The sequence below is a fragment of the Sarcophilus harrisii genome, chromosome 6 (genome assembly GCF_902635505.1).
Source record: "Sarcophilus harrisii chromosome 6, mSarHar1.11, whole genome shotgun sequence".
Classification (NCBI taxonomy): Eukaryota; Metazoa; Chordata; class Mammalia; order Dasyuromorphia; family Dasyuridae; genus Sarcophilus; species Sarcophilus harrisii.
The window spans coordinates 118716057-118742752 of record NC_045431.1 but is presented as its reverse complement, the minus strand read 5'-3'; the positions used below and the strand labels follow the sequence as shown (position 1 = coordinate 118742752).

Sequence of the window (26696 nt, the reverse complement as noted above, 5' to 3'; positions counted from 1 at the left end):
TAGCTTACAAAAGAAGCCCAAGTGGCTTTGAGAGAAGTTGAACTGGCTTTATCCAATGTGGTTGAAAGTCACTCAAAAACCCTTGGAAATACCAGTTTTTGCTACACAAGAGGCACCCACAGCAGTTCTTCATGAAGGAGACAGTGTGATAGAGTGGGTGAACCTCCCGCAGAACAAAGTCTTACTCTTTACCCAGTGCTTGTGGCTAGAATTTTATTAAAGGCCATTAAGGGAGCAATACAATTATCTAGCATAAGACCTGACAAGATATACACCTTTTATACTAATGCATAAATTAATGTATGCTGTGAAACTATCCCAGAGTGGCAAATTTTATTGGCCACAGCTCCAAATCTCACACATGGGTCTCCATTAAAGATAACCAAACTATTACATAATTGGCAATGGATTCTTGAAAAAGAGGTTTCTAAAGTTCCTCTTAAAGGACCAACTATCTTTACAGATGCATCTAAACATAATATTTGTGCTGTATAATCTCATGACTTAACTATAAAGAGAGTAGTCAGAACTCCTTTTCAGTCCACTCAGTAGAATGAATTGTATGCAATCATTCTAGCTCTTACTTATCCAGGAGATATTAAATATAATATCTGATTTGGCCTGTTCAGTAGGTATGGTACAAAGAATTGCCACAGTCCAAATAAAATTTGTAGCTTCCAATATATATCAGCTCTTTAAGGAACTTCAAGAGTAAGTGAGAAAGCATCCAGGTAAGATCTATATCTTGCATGTCCACTCTCATAGTGGACTTCCAGGTCCTATTTTTGATTGTAATTCAAGGATAGATAGCTTTCTAATAATGTTGGCCAATACTCCTTTATTTTAAGAAGTCCAAGAATCTCATCCTAAATATCATAAGGCTGTTTGAGCTTTACGTTTACAATTTGGAATAACAAGAGAGGAAGCTAGGAGCATAGTAAAAGCCTGTACAGCTTGCCTTCCTTTCCATGCTCCTATGCTCCCTCCAGGAAAGAACCCTCATGGTTTGAGACCCATTGAAATTAGGCAAATGGATGTGACCCATTATAAATCTTTTGGTCGTCTGTCTTTTATCCATGTTGTGGTAGACACCTTTTCAAGATTCACTTTTGCAATACCAGCAGCAAAAGAGACAGCCCGTGGATTGTCTTATCCAAGCATTTGCAATTATGGGTGTACTACAAGCCATAAAAACAGATAATGAACCTGCATATACTTCTAAACATTTTGCACACTTTTGTGCACAGTATAAGATTTTGCATACCGCTGGCATACCCTTTAATCCTCAAGGACAGGCAATAGTAGAGAGGAGAAACAGACATTAAGACACTCCTCCAAAAACAAAAGAAAGGGGGAGCCACAGGTAACCCTTGAGAACTTCTAAATCTAACCCTTTATACTATTAACTTCTTGATTTTTGACAAAGATGCACTGGCTCTGGCAGACAGGTTTTATAACCCACCAAAAGGGCAGTGTCCAGTGCAAGCAGCAACACTATCTTTAGATAATCGCCAGGTGATGGGGAGAGATCCAGAAAGTGATGAATAGAAGGGACCAGATAGGTTAACTGCTTGGGGCAGAGAGTTTGCTTGTATCTCTACAGATGGAGAAGGAATCAGATGTCCCAATGAGCTGTATTCACCTAGTCCATTGGATCAAGATGGAGCAGATCCTTGAAATGAAGAAGACCCAAGAAACATCAGGTGGTTCCATCGCTGATTATGCCTACCACTGAAAGAGCATGGCAGTTATGGCAATTGACTCATGAACATCAAAAATTGTTGGACTTGAAAACCCTCAGGAATCATTGGATTTTCTGAGAAATGATAAGACTGTTGCAGGACTTCAAAATCTGCAGGAATCATTGAATTCCCTAACACATAAAAAGACTGTTGCAGGACTTCAAAAACTTGCAGGGATCATTGGATTCCCTGACACGTGAAGCAATGGACAATAGATTAGTTTTGGACTATCTCTTGGCTGCTGAAGGAGGTGTATATGTGATTGTTGTTTGTTATATCACTTCTTGCATGTACAATTCATGCTTGTTACACTATATTGAGCCTGCACTGACTGTGGGGAGTCATCACTACTAGCCTGTGCTTTATTGCTATGTGCTTTAATACCTCCCATGCTGATGGGTTTGTGCACACCTATTTCTAGCAAAACCCTTCAGCCCAGAAACCCGATACCAATATCTGGCTTGACGCCCCACTTCCCTGTAGTGTTTTTCATCTCTCTTCCTGAAAAGTCAGGAAGGTCATGATCATCTCCTTTTTGGTGTTTTCACCTCCTTTGCTGAGAAGTCAGGGAGGGCATGATCACCTTCTTTTGGGGGTTTTCACCTCCCTGAGAAGTTAGGGATGGCGTGACCACCTGTGTTCTAAAACAAAAGAAAGTAGGAGATGTAAAGTGCTGAAACTCTTAAAAGGTGTGCTTGAATCAGACAACCAAGCTATTAGACAATACTCTATTAGCATATACTTGGAAAATGGCCCTTCTCACTATTCTGTGCTGGCTCAATCTTTTGGTGTATACAGATAATCATAGGAGGGATTAGAGGGTAGAATAAGATGAGCCAGACTCACTTTAGAGGAGGACGGAAGAAGGGAAGTTGGTGGAGAGCTTGTGGCAGTTTTGTCCATCCCCTTCACTTCTCCCCCTAAAGACCAAGGACTTTTGCTTATCCTGACTCTGGCTGATTCTGAGGCCTCCAGGGAGCCAGTCCGGAACTTTACAGTCCCTCTGTACCTTTTGTTTCTGAGGTAACTAACATTGGTTCAGCAATCACATCCACCAATTCTTTCAGTACCATGGGATATGATCAGGCTTGGTACCTTTAACTCATGAAGAGCAATAAAATGCTTAATAAATCCCTACCTTGAATTAACTCTGATCAGCCATTTCTGGCTTGTCCTTTCCAAAGGTTCTTGTCTTTGGCAAGGAAACCAAGCAAAATACAGATTGAGCAGTTCTGACATTTTTCAACCCTAATCAGAAGTCCAATCCCTTCTTTTCTTAGAAAAGCTGGAAAAAAACTCCTAGAAGCCAGAGCTATAGACCTGCAAGGGTTTAACTGAATGGTATTTTCCTGGTCCTGGGAGTTCTTTCTGTACTGTTTGGACTGCGGGGTAGGAGGGCGGGAAATAGTAAAATTTTACTTGTATCTCCCAAGATTCTAATGAAAAAGCATTTACTGAGAAGAGTACATAATCAAAAAGCTGAGAGAACACTAGTTTAAGGATTCAGCACAGTTCCTAGCTTTTCCTCAAGCTGTCTTGTTTAGAATCTGCAAGTCTTATGTGAGGGGGTAATTCAAATGACCTGAGACTGATAGCTATCATTTAGAACAGAAAAGGAATACACATCCCAGACAGAATAATTTAGAGCCATGTTGCATATTTTGCATTTTTCTTTGGTAGGTTACCATAGTCAACAGCTTCATCACCTAATGACCAATCAACTGCTAATGAGCTCCATCCTTGGCTAGTTTGGTACTTGAGCCATCAAATAATGTAGCTGTAGCTCTTAATAACTTTCCAGCTTGGTAGCGCCTGTCAGAACACGTGTTCTTCTGGTTTAGCCTTTGAGAACCCAAATTCAGAATTACCTCCATGTCATAAAATCACATTGAAGGCAGAAGACACATATAAATTGTGTAAATAGAAATAATTTACATAATTACATGTAAAAATATGTCATGGAATTACAAGAATTACAAGAACATCACAAGAAACTATTTAGCTTTCTGTGTTAAATTCTAACCAAGAAGGCTTTTAGAAATTATATTTTCAGTAAAGTAGAGCAAAACACAAAGGCTTAAAATTTTTTTTAATACTAATTCTTAATTCAAAGTAAAAGCTTGAAAATTCTGAACAATTTTAACGTATAATATATAATGTATAAATATGGCTAGTTGAGCTATCTAAATAAAAAAATAAATAGAACAAATCATAGTAATCACACTGTAACCTTACACATTCATGATACTATTTAATTATAAAAATTTACATTCAAGACATTAAAATGATAAAAGATTAAAATTTGTCTTGCATATCTGAATTGCCACTTTCACAAACACTCCTTAATTTTATTTAAAAAATGATTGCTAAAGAATTACTGTCACTCAGGTGATCAGAAGAAGTTTCTTCTCTCATGTACTAGTAGGACTGTATAGATGCAGTCAGGTAATTCTTTGAATTTAATGACCTAAAATCGGGAAGAAAAAGACAAATACATGCAGATCATATTAATTTTTTTTTACTTTTTCAAGTTTTCTCCATTTTCAATGACAAATTTATTTTGCGAAATTCAAAAGAAACTTTCACTATGTAAATCCAATTAATTAGAAAAATATATAAAACCCTGAAAATCTATTTTAGGCTTTAAGAATACAAATTCTGGATCATAGATTTTTGTTTGGTAAAAGATTTTTAAAATATAGAATTTTGGTTGGCAAAATGTTCATAAAATGTTGAAACAATTCAGTGATTAAATTATGACTGTGATATTACAGAATGAGTGCAGTGACCTGGAAGACCTGGGTGAGAGTTCTGGGGGGCTTGCTTAAAAAGCAATATAGGGCACTTCACTTTTTCCTTTTTAACATAAGAATAATGCTATTTGTAGTGCTTATCTTATAGGGTTGTGCTTTGTAAGTATGTGTGTGTGTGTGTATATATATAAACATATGTGAACAGTTTATTTGATTTGACAGCTAATTAAAACAGAAAATAAATTCTTTACTTTCCAGAAAATAGGCAACTTCTTCCTCCCACACTGATAACATAGTATGTCTTCATAATATTTTGTTCTTAAGATTAAAGAACAAAAAAACTCTTGTTTTTGTTTAGCTTCGAAAAAAAGCATTGCCAATTTTATTGCCTCTTCAGTTTTATAGAGGAGAAAAATTGGGGTTGAGGGAGACCTATGATTTTCAGTTGTCAACTATCAAAGAACTATTGGGTAAAATTCCAGGATTCCCCACTTTCTTACTAAGGCTACATGGTCTTTCTTCTATAAAGACAGGACCAAGTTACACATGGATTGTAAGCTGACAGCTCAAATATTCAAATATTTGAAAAGTTACTTCATGGAAATGAGCTTAGCAGATCCCAAAATACAGAAATAAGAACCATGGGCAAAAGTTCCAAAATCATAAATTTCAGCTTGATATGAAGCAAAACATCCTAAAATTAAAATTGGAATGAGCTGCTTTGGGAGGGACTGGGTTTCTGCCAAAGGTTTTTTGGTAATGTTTAATAACAAACTCTCAAAAAAAAAAAAAAAGCTACAATACATTTGTTGTGGCTTTAGTTCTAACATTAAATCAACAAGGTCAGACATAGGATTATAGAGTTAGAGCTGTAAGGAACCTAAGAATGCTCTTCATTTTATAATTCAGGAAACTGACAGGGAGATTAAATGATTTGTCTGAAATCACAGAGTATTTGAACTTAGGTCCTCTTTTGTATTCATCCTTAGTTCTCTACCCTTTCTTCCATATTCTCTCTTCTAGACATCTTTGAAAAGTATGAGTTGGCACTACATAGCATTTCCAATCCCTCTGTTTTTGTACACTTGCATTTTTGATTTCCTTCACAGGTTAACTGTATGTTATTTTAAAGTCCAATTCTTCTTGTAAGCAAAATAACTGTATGGATATGTATACACATAGAGTATTTAACATATACTTTAACATATTTAACATATATTGGTCTACCTGCCATTTGGGGGAGGGAGTGGGGATTAAGAGGGGAAAAACTGGAACAAAAGGTTTTGTACTTGTCAATGCTGAAAAATTACCCATGCATATCCTGTAAATAAAAAGCTATAATAATAATAAAAAAAAAAGTATGAGTTGGCTGATGTCTTATTGCCACCACAACAATCTCATTATATAGTTCTACTTCATTTGTGCTTGTGTTATTGGAATTGTATTCTTGAAAAATCTGCCTTCTCTCTTGAACCATCTTTTCTATAAAGCCTAGGCTTTATCAGATCTGTTCTTTTTCTATACACTTTGAAGTCTGTTTTCACTATTCAAGGTTCATGCCATCTTTGCCGTACTAATAGCTAATATTTTCATAGTACTTCCAAGTTCACAAAATACTTTACTGTGATGTCTTTTAACCAACGTAGCAATACTGCCTAGCATGTATTTCAGGCATTATTAATCTTCTTTTGATTGAGAATCTAGAGCACAGAGAGAAGTTAAGGAATTTGTTTATGCACTGGGCTAATAATGCATGTCAGGGCAAAATCTGCATTCAGATCTCTCCTGATTTCCAGTACTTTGCCACCCTTCCACCATTTTGCTTCTCTAATATATCATAAACTCTAAAATGGTATAGTTATTTCTTTCCAAGATGACATCATTGCTATTTTGCAAAAGAATTCCTCCTCATTAGCTAACAGATGCAGAATAGCTTTTCTCTCTGCCACACTATCCACTCATTTGGAAGGATGGAATGATCAAATTAGTTGGTTTCAGCATAGTAACAATAAAAATGTCACAGAATATGGAATTCCTTTGGAATGGTTAAAGTTAATGGTTACAGACTATATAGCCCAATTAATGCCCTGGAAGTGATATTGAAAATATATGAATTCTTGCAAGCTGATTACTGGTTTTCAATAAAATAACCATAAAAAGTTATGAACAGTATCTCTAATTTAACTCATTTATAATATGTAATCTGGTCACAAGAAAGACCAGTCAAAATAATGGCTTGTCAATAAACAATTCAAATGAATATCTTATTGTGCCATTTTTTATAAGCATTTTCTTATTTATGTTAGATCTTAATTTTAAGTTCTCTAGAGATGAGAGTAGCTAGTTTTCAAAAATTAGGTTGACATAATACCCTACATGGCAGAGTTAAGAGCACAGAATTTGTGGTCAGAAAACCAGCTTTAAAGCTCAGTTTTGCAGTTTAAACCTGTAATATCCCTAGTTAATCCCTTCACTTTCTGGACTTTGGTTTTCCCATCTGTGAATTGATAGGGTTGAACTAAATGACCTATGAATCTCTGACCAAATTTAATGTATTTATTATAACTGAGACAAGCAAAGCAGAGGGTGTGGATCTCATATAATTGTGTTATGGTTCAGTTGCTTAGTTGTTTGAGCCATGTCTACTTCTTTATGACTCCCTTTTGAGAGTTTTCTTGGCAAAGATACTGCAGTGGTTTGCTATTTCCTTCTCTAGTTCATTTTACAGATAAGGAAAATGAGGCAAACAGGGTTAACTGACCTTCCCAGAGTCACACAGCTATTAAGTATCTGAGGCTATATTTGAACTCAAGAAGATGAATTTTCCTGACTCTAGTCCCAGCACTCTATCCATTATGGCACTACCTAGGTGTCCTCACCCCATAGGGTAAAAGGGATATTTTTGAGGCAAAGTGGAAAGAGAATTGGATTTAGAGTCAGAGGGCTTTTATGACATTGGGGAAGTTTCAACCTTTGTAGGTCTGTTTCTTTGTCTGCTAAATCAGAAAGTTGGACTAGATGATTCTAAGGGCCCTTTCAGTCTTAAATCATATGAGTCTATAAAATAAGTAGAAAGAGGAAAGAAGGTAAATAATCTAACTTCCTGAGAGACAGCTTCCACAATTCAGAAAGAAGCTTTAGAGTTTAGATTTTGAACACCTAAGAAGCCACCTGTTTGTTTTGTTAAATGTTCAACACATTAATTTTTCCCAAATCTAACCAGGAAGAGATGAATAATATTTCTAGTCAGTCTATCTCTAATGCTATGTTTTCGTGGAAATGTATTACAGAGGTACAGATAGAAAATGTAATTTTGTATGATGCATTTTTTCCATGAATGACAATTTCTTACGACAAAACTCAATGCTAATACTTGAATAGCAATTATACTTTGGCTACAAAAAGCATTTAAGTAATGACAAAGTATTTTTACTTGGTTCTGACATCACGGCTAGATAAGAATAGTTTAGACCTGATCTCATCAGTAGAATAAATTTCCTCACCCAAAGTTCTATCAAAGAAATAACAGGTCCAATCCAAAAAAAATCAAAGCAAAAAACGTGTATAATAATCAAACACATTATATTCAGAACCGTCCATTCTTTTCTTTGCTTCCTTATAGGCTTCCTTTTATTCTCTGCTGTGTACTTTTTACATTATTTTTTCTCTTTCCCCTCTACCATCCCCAAGCTGGCTACAGTTAAGCAGACACACATATATATACATACATATATACATACATACATATATATAAATACACACACACATATTATCACTTGTTTCCTATACCTATAAACTCTATTACTTAATTTCTGCCCACTAGCTTGCCTTGCAATTACTTAATCTCCCCCATCCAACCCAAGATCCCTCCCTAAACTTCTCCTTTTTTCCTTTCCCATTAATCCACACACCTTATTCCACTCCAGTTAACCTACATATCCTTCTATATCCTGCCTTTCCCTCCCCCTTATTTCTTTATAGATTTTAGAGGGTGTTATATGCTTCTAGATGTGTCTAACTGTGTGTATGTGTGTATTGTTCCCTTTTTAACCCATTCCCAAAGTGAGTTAGATTTCAGAACTACCAGCCCTCCTTCCTCAAAGTGTTCTGTTATTATATATAGGCTTTCTTGAAATGGAAATTCAGTTACATATTTTGAATCATCATTCTTAAGTTGTGCTATAAACATGATTTTTTTTCTTCCTTCATTTTTTTCTATTTTGTTTCAATTTATTTATTTAAAAATTTATTTTATTTAAAAAAAAGTATAGGAAAAAGAAACAACATAAAAGGAATAAAGAACAAAAGAGAACATTATCATGTGCACAGCAGAACATCAAGAAGGATTCAAACTACATATAACAACAAATTACCAGTTCAAGAACATATATATAATATATATGTGTGTGTATATATATATGTATATATATATACACACACACATATATTAGTAAAAGAAATTACATTTATGAGTGTCCATCTTTATTTCCTTATAAATTGTTCTTTTGTTCTCTGCTGTGCACCTTTTTTTTTAAATTTATTCTTTTTTCCCCTCTATTTCATCCCCTTATTAGAAGTAAGCACCTCTAATTGTGAGATAGGAGGCTGACATTTCTAGTTTCATTTCAGTTCTCCCCTCTGAACTGGAATCTCAAACCAAGAACTCCAACCCTCTTAACATTTCCTAGCTGTGTGACCCTGGGCAAGTCATTCAACCCCAATTGCCTCGGGAGAAAAAATTTTAAAAGAAAACAAAGCAAAAAAAAAAATTATACTTACTTTTTGACATTGGCAGACATTATGCTTGACACTGGCCGGCTTTTTGGTCCACTGCTTGGATGGAAAATATTGCCTGCTTTAGCAACACTTTTATCCAGAATTTTTTTCCCATATTGGTCATTGGTATATGTAGGGAAAGGATCAAATGTTCCTGCTTTCATACCGCCTGCCTATGAATAAATTTTAGATATAAAAATATTTCACAAATGTTCTGAATGCAATTGACCTTACACTGAATAAATAGACTTAATAGTGTTTTGCCAAACAAAGCACTCACTTTATCACCAGCTTCATTATAACCTCATTCCTTTTGGTAAAGGAAGAAATCAATTATTAAAATACTTCTCTGATATTTCATTGGACTATGATCTCACTAATGTGAGTACTACCTCCAAGGGTAGAAACTGCAAACCATTAATGCCTTCTCATGCTGTGGGAATGTGATCCATATGTTCCCCTCAATCCTCTACAGAATCTAATATGCTAGATTCTTTATCTAGATCTCTTGAACTGGTATAGATAAAAGTATAGTACACACATGGGAAGGGAATACGTATTTATTAAGCAGGTAGTATGTGAAGCACTCTACAAGTGTTATCTATTGTGCCATCTATTATCCTTCTCTCTCACTAAGTGAGGCAGCTCTCTGCTTTTTAGGTGATGAATATCTTTGACAATTCTCTTTATGCCTTACTTGGTAATAAGTTGCAGCACTCTTAATCTACTGTCCTATGGATGACCCACAATTTTAATCTTCAGAGGCCATGGCATTCTATGTCTAACAAATATTAAAAAAAAAAAAAAAAAAGGTCCTCATTTCAGAGAGAAACCTGAAGTCAATAAGAGCACTTTGTAATTTCCCAAATGAAATGCAGCATGGTTTTCTCCTCTTGCTCAATGTTATATGTAGTTTATTGCTGATTTAAAATATTAGCCCAAGATGTAGGTACCATATAAGATAGATCATATCTGTTTCCATATCTATCCATCCATTTATACATTAAAGTTCCAACTCTAGCCATTTTTTGTTCAGTTGTTTCTTCCTTGTGTGCATGTAGTTAGGCTGAATTGTCTAATTTAGGCGGCTCTACAATGTTCCAAAGGAAAAATACAAAGATAGGATTTGAAAACTGGTGTCCAAAGGACACCAGTTTTCAAATCCTATCTTTGCCAATTATAACTTCTATGACTTGGGACAAGACACATCTCTCTAGGCCTTGATTCTCTCTCATCTCCAAATGAAGGAATTGGGTTAGCTCACCTTTTTCAACTTTGAGCCTGAATGATTTGTAAACAGCAGCATCTTGAGGACCTCACTATCTATAGGGTACATCTCTTTCATCTGAACACATTATTGCCCAGGGTGATAGCAAACCACATTAATAAACATTCTTCATGAGTTTATACCTAATTGAAGAATTTATTGAAAAAAGTGATCTCTTATTGCCATTTTTTAAAGAATCTTGAATCATGGGCAGGATTTGAAAGATCAGCTCTCTAAGCCATTAGAATACAGATGCCAAAAAAAGTAAGTCAGAATCAATCATTAACATCTCTGTAGAGACTGGTTTTAGAAAGCCAGTCTAAGTAAGGCCTTGAAGAAATGTAGTTTGGCCAGAAGTGTGAAAAATAGGTGCAGAGCATGAAATGTTGTCCTAAAATTACAAGAGGGAAAAGAGTGTCAAAGGGAATGATTTATAGGCCACACAATATGCTTGCAAAGATTTGGGGTAGGTGAATGCTACAAAGAGGAAAGAGGGGATAGACCAGAAGTAGAAAATAAAGGAGACAAATTTCACCTGCTTAATATAAGTTAATCCAATCATATACCAATACTTATACAAATGACTGACTAAAGTCTTTACTCATTGGATTGGATATATTGACTTCATTGAATATAAAGTCACTTAGGAAATTCTATGAGATCATAAGACCATAGACTTAAGAGCTGGAAGGAACCTTAGAGATAACTGAGTTCAGGCTCTTTATTAGAGTTCAATCTTACTGACTAATTTAATAAGATACCCTTTCTCTAATAATGAAATCAACATGATAGTTTTGCTGCAGAAATACCTGGTCTGGTTAATAATCAAATTTCTAAAAAAAAAAAAAAAAAAAAAAAAAAAAGGTACATAAATTACTAATCAGGTTAGTGTGTTGCTTTGGGGATATGGGTTTTAATAGTTTTGACAAGGTCCTCAGTAACTAAGCGAGACTGAGAGAGAAAGCCTGAAATACTGATGAAATTACTCCCTGAGGAAAGCTGGGAAGAGCACTGATAGGAATCAGTTTACCATTACAGTCCCACTTCTGTACCTTTCTCTAATAATGAAATCAACATGATAGTTTTGCTGCAGAAATACCTGGTCTGGTTAATAATCAAATTTCTAAAAAAAATAAAAAAAAAAGTACATAAATTACTAATCAGGTTAGTGTGTTGCTTTGGGGATATGGGTTTTAATAGTTTTGACAAGGTCCTCAGTAACTAAGCGAGACTGAGAGAGAAAGCCTGAAATACTGATGAAATTACTCCCTGAGGAAAGCTGGGAAGAGCACTGATAGGAATCAGTTTACCATTATAGTCCCACTTCTGTAGAGATCATGGGTAGCCTCCATCTTGCTGTATCCAGTCAGAAATCCAAGTTATATCAAACCTCCGAGGTTAAATTTCTCCCATATATTTATCCATGGCCCAAGTCATCTTTGCTGAACCTCTCTGAGTTAAACCCCTCATGACTGTGTTCTGCTTCATAATGTCTTTCTCCTTACCCCTCCCTCATGTCTCATAGTGTCTTTTTTTCCCATTCCCCCACCATGCCTCATGCTATCTTCCTCCTTAACTAATTCTTTTACGGTGCTAAATCTTTCTTAGCCTGCCAGTCAATCTTCCACCTCATGAAGTATTTCCTTTTTTCTGGTTGTGAGTTACACTAGGGAATGTGACTTTTCCATTGGTGGTTGTTAAAACTACTTTTCTGTCTAACTATATGCTATTTCATATTTCCCATTCCTAGAATCCTATCTTGGATTCAAGAATATAAAGACATTCGTCTTTTGTATATCTTCATTTTGTCTATAACCTCTTCTAAAGAAACCTATCTTTTGGCAAAGAAAATAACCATTGTGAATTTTTTACATGACTGAACCCCAACATTTATAGTACCTCATCATTTGATGGTAAACCTCAAATCTCAAGTTTGATGCTTTGGTTTTAAAAAATGTACAAAAATCATTTTTAAAGAAATTCTTGTCACTCTTAGAAAGAAAAAATAAAAATAGAACAATTTAAGGGCTTTCTGCAACATATAAAATTTTTTTTTACAAACATTATAGAATAGAATGGTTGTTAGAAACCCTGAGTACCATTTGCTTCATCCACCTGTTTCAAAAGACACTGGTCTATTCTTTTACTGAAATCTTTAGGAAAGGAGAACTAATATTTTCTGAAATGTAACTCAAATTAGACATATTTCTGTTATTTCACTTTTTGGTAGAAATGAAGAAATCTACAACCATACACCCAGTATTTTATTATGTTCACTTGAACTATGCTAAATTTCTTTTGCCCTAACAACATTTCTTTTTAAATACTACTTGCTATAATAAATAGTGTCTAACCCATTTCTTATTTTTCCTTAACTGGCATATCTATAACTATAAATTTACCTTTTTAGGAGGAGAAGGTGGTTTAAAAGGTGTTCCAATTGCTTTTGGCAGTTCTGGTTTGTTAAGTGGTGGCAAAGGTTTCTCAAAGGCGTAAGGATTACTGTCAAAATAATCTCTTGGAAAGAGATTTAACTTGAAAGGTGATCCCTTAATTAATTGGTGGTGATCTTCAGTCTCTTTCTGTAAATTAAGTAGTGATAAAAGTTTGTAAATATGGAATTCCCCTTCACAAATTATTAAAATCAGAAGAAAAGTATCTTGAATTCAAGATTTAAATAGAAGATTTTTTTTTAAGTTTAGTTAAAAACTTCCTTTAAAGTTTAGGCCAGAGGTTCTCAGAATGTAGGTTCAGGGACCTCTTAGAGTCCCTAAGCCCCTCTCAGGGGATCCACAAGGTCAAAATAAATTTCACTAAAATACTTTATTACAATGCTAGGGCATTTTCATTTCTAATAAAATTAGAAATTATTTATAAATAATAGCTCTATGGGGTAAGCTCTAGAGGGTCCTCAGTAATTTTTAAGAATATAAAGAATATCAATGATAAGTAGTTTTCCAATCTTTACTTAAATGCTTTCAAAGTGTTGAACTCGATCTTAAAGGAAAGTCCTTTCTTTGTTTTGAAAACTTGTGATTATTTCTTTAGGTATAAAAAACTGATCTCTATGTCCCTTAAGCTTCTATCCATTGATTCTAATTCTATCCTCTAGGGAGGGCACAGCAACCATATCTACTACCTTTTTCACTTAATTGATATTTAAAAAAAACAACTTAAAATTTCAGAGCTGGAAAAAAGCTCAATGATTAATTGATGTTGAAAAAACTTAAAATTTCAGAGCTGGAAAAAGTTCAGTGATTATATGATAATGCACACTTAAAAAGAATTTTTACTTTCTACTTCTATCCTCCCTACAATTTATCTGAGAGATAGAGGATCTTTGCTTGAAGATCTCCAAAGAAGAGGAAGCCACAATCTCCTGAGGCAGTCCATTCCACTCTTGGACAATTCTAATTGTCAAGGAAATTTCTCCTTATCTCAAGCCTAATTTTTCCCTCTTTTCAATTTCCACATTTTTATTAGTTCTGCACTTCCGAGTCAGAACAGAACAAGTCCAATCATTTTTCATCCTTTATACTTTGAGATGACAGTGGAATCAGGGAAGTGATATCATGATATGAAAATGAATTGGATTTCAGTGAGGGAAAGCTGTACAAAGTCATTAGGCTCACTTCTCCATCACGATTCAGTTCCATTGGCTAGACATAGCTCAGGACTGGAGGTGGCCGTGGATGCAGTTAAAGATCTTATCATTTTAAATTAAGATCTTTAACAGATCTTACTTTGACTGAGTCAACCACCATTCAGTATTTAAGGTTAGGTAGGAAAGAAATGAGGCAAAGAATGACCTTTTTTACCAAGTCAAAAAAAAAAAAAAATCAGTCCTAGAAGGGAAGATCCTCAGTATTGGACAATCAATGAGTGCCAAATACAGAAGGAGCTTTTCTAGTAAGAGTGGGATATCATCTGCTTCAAGGAATGATAATGCATATCTATAGGTGCTAATATGTGGATACCTTGCAATAATTAGAACACAGAACACTTTGTGGCAATTGGTGACATTTTGCTGAAAGATTACTAAGGCAGCTATTTGTAGCCCTGATATACACAACAGAGAGGGATAGGGCCTGTATTGAGAATATGGCAGCCAGTCTCTCATGATCTGTCAGACCTTAAGACTACTACCTACTCCTTGTGATTTATATGGGGACAAATGATACTACCATGAAGAACAAGGAAAACACTATTAAATGTGAAATCCTGGAGCAAAAGCTGAAGATGTTAAAAGCATAAATGGTATTTTCATCACAATTCTAACTAAACGTAGGAGTTTCAAGAAAGAGATGCTGATTCATGAAATTAAGAGCACTTAAAAGCTCCGAAGGCATTTTGTACCTTTTTCTGGTACAGGAAATGTTAATGAAAATAAAAGCATTTTTTTTTCCTATCCAATTTCAAAGTCCTCCTAAAATCTTTTCATTGATTTCTTTGCAGTCTGCAGATTAAATCCATTTGTATTATACCCATCTAAGTTCTAAAAAAGTAAGAACTATTGTGTCCTTCCATAATGTTTAGTGAAAATGCACTCAAATTTGTTTAATGAATGGATTAAATGAACGAATATGCCTACTTAATGATTAATTGCTTTCTGACCTTGATTACAGGATTCTAAGTAGATTGAAGATGAAACATCTGAACTGCAAACAACAAAGATATGGGAGCTCAGACTCAATTGTGATAATAACAGAATTTCTTTTCTAAGACAAAATAGAATTACTATTGTATGCCATTTAGCAAAGTTACAAACTAAGAAAGTCATGCTATAGGGAGACTAAAGCATACCAAGTCCTTTGAATTTTAATTTGAAAAAGCATTTGTCATTATAAATTTATGGATACAATAGGTTATTGTAATTCAATTTGAAAAGTACTACTTCAAGGCTACTAGGTGGTATAGTAGATAGAACACTGAGCCTAAAGTTAGGAAGGCCTGAATTCAAATATGGCCACAAGCTCTTGCAAGCTATGTTAACTCTGAGCAAGTCACGTTACTTCTGGCTGGCTCAGTCTCCCTAGTTATAAAATGGAGATAATAATAATATCTACCTCCTAGGTTTCTTATGGAATCAAATGAAGTGATATTTGTAAAGTATTTAGCACAATGCCTGACACAAAGTCGGCATTTAGTAAATGCTTATTCTCTTCCCTACCTTGTAGAAATGTTTTGTATAAACATTATGTATTAAAAAAATTGTATAAAAAGAAACGTTAATAATCCTCATATGGCCAAATGAATCTGAGTGCTTTGGTATGCCTATGAACTTAGTCATGTTTCCCAAATACAAATTTATCTTGTTGCCTTTAAGTGTTATCACAACTTGCATGCCTGTTGCACTATATATCTCACAGTGGGTACAATGCTTGGTTAATGCCATGTAGCTCAAATCAAAGGCAACTTTACATTTTCACTACTACCGATTTCTCTTTAAGTACTTTGACAGGTCAAAACATTCTGAATGTCCCTACATGATTTATTCAAGTTGGATGAGGCTCCATTTTTTCATTCATAGGGAAGTCTATCTGCAAGTGGTCCTATTTCTACAAAAGAGTAATTATATTTTAAAAAGCAATTCTAATAGGATATATGCTCATATCATGACTATATTTCAACGTATAGCATTAAATAATTGACAATTGTTTCTCTCACCTCTCTTTTTCATTGTTGTAATCTATCTTCTTCTACCCATGTCACTTCTATATATAGTACTGCTAGCAACTACCTAAGTTGCTAAATAAAGGAGGGCACAAGTAGGGCCAAAACTAGTTATTGGCGGGGAGGGTGAGAGAGTGGGATATGACACAGAAGTGACAGGACCAGCAGTGTATAAGAAGGCTAAGAGTGGAGCTAGAAAGTTTCAAGAATAATATGGAGTTAAATCAGCTCCTTTAAAAGGAAAGAAAAAATAAGAAGGATAAGGATCAAAGAGGCAAAGGATTTTAGAAACAGAAAGAAGCTGAAAGATCATCTAGTTTAAATCTCTCAATTCACACATGAGAAAATGAAGACCCAGAAAAAGACCTTTAAGGACACATATGCAAATGCCAGAGCCAGGACTAGAAGGTAGATCTTCTCACTTAATACTACCTATTGACTAAAAATAAGCAGAGTTAAAAAAAAGTTGTGGGTTTTTTTTTTTTTGCATAACAATGTCCACCAAACAATAAAAATTGGTATGCTGTTATATTGGCATATGTCCAGGTACACACAGAGGGACACAAAGTGGTATCTAATAAAATATAATTTATGAGGGTAAAAATATTATGAAGAAAAGAGACTAAACAATATATACCTAGAAGGGAAATTTTCCTAAAAAATTTACCTGAAGATTTGCTCTTGCTGTGTCGTACGCATCAACCGAGTGTGAGAACTGTTTACCTATGGTAATATTTGCATAGCTATAGAAAAAAAATTAGCAATAGTAACTGAAGTTATTCTAATTTTATGAGCAACAACAAAAAAAGTGAAAAAGCTTAAGGATGAATATTAAGTAATTTACCCATATCCAGTCCCTTTCTTTCCTGGGCTTGTGTACAAATTCTTTCCAGGAGCAACATATTTATCTTTGGGTTTTTCTTGGGCACTGAAGAATGGAACCGGACCACCTATCGTTCCAAAGTAGGTGCCCAATCCACATCTTAAATATATTAAACAAAAGAAAAATCAGATATATGCAAAGAAATTTACTTTCCTAACTTTTAAAAATGTAGGCTAAGCCTTTGGATAGTTGATAATCCTTAACTGTTTGTTTTCCCCTTTAATAAGTTTTCAGATGAAGAATGATAAAATCTTAGGTATTATTTGGATTTTACTGTGCCCACTTAAAATATTCCAAACAAGACAAAACATTCATAAAACCCAAGGAAGTTAATACAGTTCCTATTAGTAGTACTGACAGGACTTGCCTAGGGTAAAGCTTCTTAAACTGTGAGTCATGACTCAGTGTGGGGTCATGTCACTGAATGTGGAGGTCACAAAAAATTTGGCAATGATAAAAGGTTTCTCAACACAATGACCAAAATTAATTCAAAATCAAATGCGTAATGAATCCAAGGTGCTTCTGGCAGCACTTGTCCCTGTTGCATCATGCAGCTTCATTGCACCCTTGTTTCTGAATACACAACCTATATGCTTACACTTTGTATTGTGTATGTACAAACTGCCAGAAACACCTTGGCTCAGATTCAAGACAGGATCATTAAAAATTTCTTGGGCAAAGAAGATCATGAATAAAAAAAGTTTAAGAAGTCCTAGTTCTACAATAGGTTCTAACACTAAATTTTTAAAACTTTCTTCAGATGTGGGCAGCAATTCTTACCAGTTTTCAATGAAAATTGATATAGAATTAGAGTATTTAACTTTCTTAGGTATGTCAAACTAAACATTAATAATATCTCCCAGTCTACCGGCTACTTATAAGCGTGCCCATGTCATCATACCCCCCAAAACATCCCTCACTTCATTTATCCATCCCCAGTAATTATTGTCCTTTATCTCTTTTTCCCTTTTGTGACAAAATTCTGTGAGGCATCTCCAATAGCTGCATCTATCTCCTTTCCTTTCCCTCTCAACACTCTGCAATCTCCTTCAACGTCAGTCTCTTTAAATCTTGATTCAGGTCATGCCCATTAAAAATGATTATCCTCCAGACTCTTATCCTCTTCTCTTCTCCTCTACATCATTTTGCTTGGTGATCTTATCAAGTTCTAAGAGTTTCATTTATCATCTCTATGCATATGACTCATAGATTTACTTGTGCATTCCTAACTTCTTTCCTGATTCTTAAGGAAACTACGTGGCACAGTGAATAGAGTGCTGAGCGTAGATTTAGGAAGGCCTGAGTTCAAATCCAGCCTTAGATGCTCAGTAGTTATATGATCCTGTTAACCTCTATTCACCTTAGTTTCTTCAAATGTAAAATGAGAATATTATCTCCTACTTCTCAGGGTTGTTGTGAGGATCAAGTGAGATAATGTCTATAAAGCACTTAACACAATGCTTGGCACATAGTAGGTGCTATATAAATGTTAGTTATTATTATCTCCAACTATGTATTGCATATCTCATATATTTCTCTTTGTGTTTTACTTTAGCCTTGAAGAATGGAATTGGGCCACCTTTTGTCCCAAAGTAGCTGCCCAATCCACATCTTAAAATTTTTTCTGTAGAAAACCTACACTCAATATGTCCACCAAAAAACTCTCCCTTCTTATTAACTTCACTATAAATTATTTCACAACTACCTTCTCAGTCACCCAGGTTTGCAACAGAGGGATCAGTCTTGGTTCTCTCTCACCCTTACATCTAATCTGTTGCCAAGGTGTTACCTTTGCTACATTTCCCTTCTCTGACACTGGCAATAATCTGGAAAATACCCTCATCATCTCATACTCAGACTATTGTGACAGTCTAATTAGTCTGTTTCAATCTTCTTCCTTCTCCAAACCATTCTCCTTTACTCAGTGTCTTTATAAAGTCTCACTGTATCAGGCTTCCACCCTCTCCTAGTTTCTCCCTATTATGTCCAGATCAAATATAAAATCCATTATTTGGCTTTTAAAATCCTACATAACCTTGGTCCTTCCTACCCTTGAGCCTACATCGCTCCAAAAATTCTTAATTCCAGTGTCACTGGCCTCTTTTCTGCTCCTCATACAAAACTATCCTCATACTATCCTCAGCTCTGAGCATTTCCAATTTCTTAAGCCTGCAGCAATTTCCCTCATTTTCACAACTCTTGCTTCATATTTTCATATTCCTTAGCTTCAAGTTTCAGTTGAAGTCCATATTCCACAAAAGCCATTCCTAGTCCTCAATGTTAATGCCCTCCCTCTGAGATGATTTATCCTTTATAGATCATTTTTATAGAATTCTTTGCATAACATTTCTCCCACTAGACTGAATTAAATATTCAAAAGTAGGAATTGCTTTTGGTTGGTCTTAGTATCCACAGCACTTAGCACAGTGCCTAGTGCAGAACAGGTGCTAAATAAATGATATCTGAGTTGATATCTTCTTTTGCATAACTGACAAATGACATAGTAGGCAGCTTTGACAAAAATCAAAAAAATCAAAGACACAAAAATTAAAAGCAAAGAATACTCCTCTAATAGCAGAATTTTTATCTTTAGTAAACACACACGCACATAGATATACAATAATAATTCAAGTGATCTATTGTTCATTTTGCTCTATTAATCAACTGATCTATTAATCCTTCATTAATATGGATATTCTCTCCTTTGGTGCAGATTGTAACACATACACATTCATCCTGTGAAATTTTTTATATTTTTTTATAGATCCTTAAAGGATCGGTACCAAAATAATGGCTATCTCTAGGGAATCCTAGTCATCCTCCATTACAACTGCATCTATCTTTAGAGAGCATTCATCTCCCTATTTAGGCCTTACTTGACATAAATAATCAGAGAATTATTGAACAAAGTTATTATGCGATTGCATCTATCAAGGAATATTATTTAGTTTTTAACATGTAAGGTAAGATTGATGGTTGGAGGAGAGCCTTTGAGGTTTTATTTTGCTCTCAAGTCAACTATCGTGGAATCTTTTAGCTTCTGTGTACCTTTCAGTTAATGGTATGAATGTAAAAAATGGTAGGGGATCATTTGAAAAGCCTATTTTTTCTTATATTTTAAAAGATACCATAAATACAGAGATGATCTTCATAAAGATGAGAAAATAGGCATAAAGGTTATTGATGTTCTTTAACTTTTTAAAGTTATTAATACAGTCTTCTTCCATTCTATAATAATCTTCCCCTCCCTGGGATATCACTTATAACAGCCACTTGTAACAGTGCTTTCAAGATTATGTCACCTCTAGGATGCATTTCCTCAAAGTATACTTAGTCTGGTCCAGCTGCTTTTTCCAAATTTGTCCTCCTCAATCCCATTTCCATTTCTTCATACATAGCCCATCAAAGACAGAGATATTAAGGCTCAAATGTAATAATTTCTTGGTCATCCATAATGCACATTATTTTAGAAATGCTGACAAATTTCTTCCATCTAACATCTCTTTGGTGTTTCCCTATCATTTTTAATGAATGCTCTTCATGGTGTCATTCATGTGAATTTAACACCAAGCTAAAAAACCAGACTAAAAAACCCCCACCAACTTCCATTATTCTTTATTATTTTATTAGGCAAGGTGCCTAGGTTAAAAAAAAAAAAAGCCATACTGTGCCTCATTTCTTACTAAGAATCACTGATTAGGCATGCCTCAGTCAAACTGAGAACTGGCAAAGAAATTACTTTTAAAAAGTCAAGGTCTCCTACTGCATTCAGGACCATTTCCAATAATATACTCATTCATATTGTTTTAAAAATGTTTTATATTCAAAATAAATGTTACTATACACAATTTTGTTTTGGTTTGTATCTGTGATTTCACTGGAGTGAGGGTTATGGTAGTATAACTTCTCTTATTGATGTCATTTACTTCTAATTTAAATTATCAAAGTTGCTTAAAATGCTGAGGGGTTAAGTGATTTGCCTTACATCGCATACCTAATTTTATTAAGAAATAGGACTTGAACTCAGATTATCTGACTCCAAGGCCAGTTCTTTGTTCACTCTACTGTGTTGCCTCTTGTAAATATCTACAACAAAATGTCAAATGTTAGAGGAAATGTGGAAAAATTGGAACAGAAACACACTGCCAGTGGAATTGTGAACTGATTCAACCACATTGGAGAGCAATCTGGAATTATACCCCAAAAGTTATAAAACTGTGTTACAAAAATGTTACAAAGAGTTACAAAACTCTTTGACCTAGGAATTAACTGTTAGGTCTGTTTCTCAAAGTGATCTGAGAAAAAGGAAAAGAAATTATTAAAATATTCATATTAGTTCTTTTTGTGGTAACAACTGAAAATTGATGAGATGCTCCTCAATTAGGAAAAGGTTAAACAAGTTATGATCTATGATTGTGATAGAATACTATTGTGCTATAAGAAATGATAAGCTGGCTGATTTGTGAAATGAGTATTACAAATGCTCAAATAAAGTATAAAAAAAATCTATGAAGGAAGATGCTATTCAAATATGGGGAAAGAACTAATAAACAGAAGAGTACATAGTATGGTTTTACATAAATCTCTGTTAAATGGTGGTAATCTCTAGTGTGAGGTGAGTAGAAAGGGAGACAGGGAAAGAGTTCAGAATCTGAAATGTAACCAAAAAAATAAACAAAAAATGTATTTATAACAATAAAAATCCACATGCTAAATTTTCCAAAGAAAATCATGAGTGCATAAAAACATGATTTTCTTGCAAAAGTAAACTTTTCATGGTTGTATATTAGGGCAATTCACTAGAATGCTATCAAATGCAAATACCTCTTCATGTTTAACATTTTAAAATCTCTATGTTCATGTTTTCATGAGAAGACATTTAAGATTAAACAATATGGCAAGTGTATGAAGTACAGAAAATTATTGGGACTGAAAAAAAGAATGCTAAAAGGGTCATTAATATAGATATTGAAGACTTGGAAAATAGTAGGGAGAAGGGTACAGAAGAAGACCCTAAAGACAGGTGCCAAAGTTACCACAGACAGTAGGAGAGTATGCTAGAGATGGATAGTAGCAACAAGAATTGGAAGAAAATAGTATAATCTAATGGTCAGAAAGTCAAAGGTAAAGCAAAGATCTGGTGCAGGGAGGGATTAGGAAGGATAGAGTACACTTCCCAACACAGTGGGGGGAAGGCGAAGAAAGGGATAAAGTAAAGAACTCTTAAAATGGCTTGAGGTATGAAGTTCTCAGGCTTTGCTATTCTCCAATTGATAATGATCAAAGGATATGAACAGACAATTTTCAGACAAAGAAATTAAAACCATTTTTAGTCATATTTTTAAAAATGCTCTAAATCACTATTGATCAGAGAAATGCAAATTAAGAGAACTGAGATACGACTACATACCTGTCAGATTGGCTAAAATGAATGGAAGAGATAATGATGAATGTTGGAGGGGATATGGGAAAACTGGGACACTAATACTTTGTTGGTGGAGTTCTAAAATGATCCAACCATTCTAGAGAGCAATTTGGAGCTATGCCCAAAGGGCTAACAAACTGTGCATACCCTTTGATCCAGCAGTGTCTCTCCTGGGCCTATGTCCCAAAGAAATCATAAAAATGGGAAAAGGACCCACATATGCAAAAATTTTTATAGCAGCCTTTTTTGTAGTGGCAAGGAACTAGAAAATGAGTGGATCCCTTAAAGTTAGAGAATGGCTGAATAAGTTATGGTATATCAATGTTAGAGAATATTATGGTTCTATAAGAAATGATGAGCAGGATGATTTCAAAAAGGCCTGGAGAGATTTACATGAAATGATGCTAAGTGAAGTGAATAGAATCAAGAGAACATTATGTAACACAGCAAAAATAAGATTATGTGATGATCAATTCTGATGGACGTGGTTCTTTTCAACAGTAAAGTGGATTCAAGCCAATTCCAATAGACTTGTGATGAAGAGAGCCATCTGCATTCAGAAAGAGAACTGTTGGGACTTAATGTGGATCACAACATAGTATTTTTCACCTTTTTGTTGTATGCTTGCTTTGGTTTTGTTTCTCATTTTTCCCTTTTTGATCTGATTTTTCTTGTGTACCATGATAAATGTGGAAATTTAACATATATTGAATTACTTGTTGTGTAGGGGAGAGGCAGAAGAAAAAATCTGGAGTACAAGGTTTTGCAGAGATGAATGTTGAAAACTATCTTTGCATATATTTTGGTAATAAAAAAATTATATAAAAAGCTACCTAAAAAAAAAAAAAAAATCCTTAGGCTTTTTGAATGACAGATTGTAAAGCAGAAGAAATGTAGACTTATAACTCAGTTCTATATTATGCCACTTCTCTTTTATCGTACTTTTCAACTAACGTGAATTTTGTCCTTTTGTATAAATCAAAAAAGGAAAAATGACAGAAGTGCTATTTCTATTTTTAGAGTTATTATTTCTTGTCAGAGTCTTACTTAAGCCAAATACAAAGTATATCTTATCTACTAAAAGCAGTTCACAACAATTAACACAAGAGGTCAGTACTCACAACAGTAACTTCATCAGCTCCCATAGATTCAATGATCTCTATTCAGATGGTTCTCTCTCTCTCTCTCACACACACACACACACACACGTGTATATATGTATGTATCACATGTGTTAATTCTCATGACAGAATGGTATTCTGTGCCAAAATCTATTTATTTCATAACAACTAGCCATATGAATTGTTTTCAGTTTTTTTCTTCTTCTTACAAATAAGACTGCTAATGTCTTTGCATAGATTGAAATTTTTTTCAACAATATCTTCTAACTAATTCTAATAATTCTAAATTTCTAATTCTAATAATAGAATAACTAAATTAAAGAAAAACACAATTTTTAGTTCATAATATATAATGCAATATTACTTCCCAAAAGGATTACATAAATTCACAATGTACTTGTTTCTCTATAGTCATACAAACACTGAATTTCATCTTTTTGCCTCTTTGAAAATTTAAGGCAGTACCTAAGAATAGCTTTAATTTTCTCTGATAGATCATTTGAGCAGTTTTCAGGAAGTTATTAATCATTTATATTTCTTCTTTCAAGCACTGTTTAAATAAAACATTTATCCCCTGGGGAATGGATCTTATTCTTACAAATTTGTGCCACTTTCTTATGGAGTTTGCAGTCAAGTTTTTAATGAGAAATATTCTAAAGAAAAGGGATTTTTGGGCAATATGTTTTGTTCCTTTTTAAATATAATTTTGTTCTATTCTGCAAAAGGTCTTTATTTCTATACAATAAAATCAATCCTTTTTATCACCTATACTTTCTTCTTGAAGGATAATAATTTTCTTCACTAAAATCAAAGTAAACCATTCCATTTCCTTTAATAGTTCATGATATTTAAAAGTATTTAAATTGGTGCAACTAGATGGTACAATAAATAGAGTACCAGCCTTGAAGTCAGGAGGACCTGAGTTCAAATCTGGCCTCAGACACTTAACTCTTCCTAACTGGGTGAAGTCACTTAACCACAATTGCCTTAGGAAAAAAAAGTATTTAAATCATTGATCCATTTGGAATTTATTGTGGCATATGGTGTGTGTGTGTGTGTGTGTGTGTGTGTGTATGTGTGCGACATAAAATAGACAAAAGGCCAGCTTTAACAATAACAAAACCTAATTTTTTGGCACATGCTCTTCAATTTTCCCCAAAGTTTAACTTATATCTCAAATGTAACATATCCAAAAAAGAATTCATTATCTTTCCTCTAAAACCCTTTCTTTCCAAATTCTTATTACTAAAGAGGAAAACTCCATTCTCACAATTACCCAAATTTACCACCTTAGTGCCATCTACTATTCCTCACTTGCATTTACCCTCATTTCCAAATTGCTGTCTCAATGTTTCTAAAGTTCAAAACATGTCTATATACAATGCTGTCTCTCTCTCTATAGCTGTTATCTTGGTGTAGATCCTCATCATCTCACTTCTGGGCCTACAGAAATAGCTTTCTAGTTGGCTACCCTGCTTCACCAATCCATAAATTCTCCATTTATCTGTTAAAGTGATTTTCTTAAAGTGCAGGAATTTTGAAATGCAAACATAAGACTCAAGAGAAATCTAGAAAGGAAAATTTATTTCAATAATCAGAATGAGCAGGAGGATAATGAGCTAACATTTTAATAGGGGAAAGAAACAAATGTGTTTTCAGAGCCTTAAAGTCTTCAAAACAAGTTAAATAAGAAAACCAGAGCATAGTGGTCTGCTTCTATCCTGAGAGTTTTAAGAAGGGAAAGAGAAAGGAAGGTAGAAAGGAGCTAGAAGGAGCAGAAATGAGTATTTCTCAAAAATAGGGTACATGAGAAAAACACAGGGGAAGGGGTAATTTGAGCCAAACCTCTTATTTGAACCAAAGAAAGAAGAATTGGTGTGTGTTTCACACATGCATACAGGTATATATAAACACACACACATACATGCACAGTTGATGTAAAAATACATCAAAATGAACAAGAAAACAGGATAGGGAGGAAGGAGTAAAGAGAATACATAATTTATAAATAAAAACAATAATACCAGGAAGGAAAGTAACAATCACAAGCAAAACACACTTCTTTATACTGAAAAGAGTATTAAAAAGGATTACAAGAAAAGACCTGTAAACTAAGGAAATATATATTTATAATCTGTCCTTTGTTTCAATATTCTGAGGAAATTTTAAATTTCCTAAAATATTCTTTATGATTTACAGGAAATCTGATCATTCTCAATTGTTTTTTCTTCACATCTTCCAGAAATCACTTTGTCATTACTTTATTCAATTATTGAATTATTTTTCCTTCTTCCTATGTTCCTACTATTTTGCTGTCCATCCAAATAATTTTATAGCATGTTTGTTTAAATTTTACAGTAATATTTCTCAATCATTGGATTTCATCATCTTGTTTCTTCCTGTATGGTACCAATTCTTTCTTATTTCATCTCATGCTATTTTTGCTACTTTTCTGTCTTTTTATTCCATTTTTTTTTTTTTTTGCCCTTAGAAAATTCTAGCTTTGTTTCTAATTCTATAATTGATACTCATTCCATGAGATGTATTTGGGTTTTTTTTCCTGGAATATTTCTCTTAGCTTCTTTAAATACATAATTTTGTTTTCATTTTCCCCAAGTTTTTCTTTGGTTTGCTTTCTTTTTTAAGATATTTTAGATTTGCTTTTGAGAATTTCTTGCACTTTTGCTTCTTTTCTACTTCTGTTTTTGAAGGTAATACAGGGGAGAAACTAGAAATTAACAAAATATGTATTTAGGAAGATAAAGGCAAACCTTTAGCCCCAAATCCAGTTCACTTTCTATAGCACCACACTGTCACTACTGTTTTCAGTATATGAATTAAAGGTCTAGCATAAATTATTTTTTGAACAGATAGTTTTTCCAGATAAGTGTTTAAAAATCTTATAATAGTACTAATGTTACTATAAAGTATATTTTAAAATAAATTGTTTGCCAGAAAAAATGGATTTTTCTTTTCCCTTAAAACAACTACAAAAAGATTAAAAAAGTATATTTTCCTTTCCAACAATTTGATTTTTACAAGATTCCAAACTACTT

General features: G+C 34.0%; 1 protein-coding gene across 1 annotated transcript in view; it reads right to left on the bottom strand.

The window, feature by feature from the left end:
- Positions 1 to 3984: 3984 nt before the first annotated feature.
- C6H4orf47 (chromosome 6 C4orf47 homolog) overlaps positions 3985 to 26696 on the bottom strand; it is a 55792-nt gene continuing 33080 nt past the window's right edge. Inside the window, exons 4-8 of the mRNA XM_003773012.4 lie at positions 17056 to 17193; positions 16879 to 16954; positions 12941 to 13120; positions 9275 to 9444; positions 3985 to 4209 (exon numbers count right to left, since the gene is read on the bottom strand). Coding sequence (XP_003773060.1) covers positions 4161 to 4209; positions 9275 to 9444; positions 12941 to 13120; positions 16879 to 16954; positions 17056 to 17193 — 613 coding nt within the window. The 3' untranslated portion in view covers positions 3985 to 4160. The remainder of the gene's footprint in view (positions 4210 to 9274; positions 9445 to 12940; positions 13121 to 16878; positions 16955 to 17055; positions 17194 to 26696) is intronic.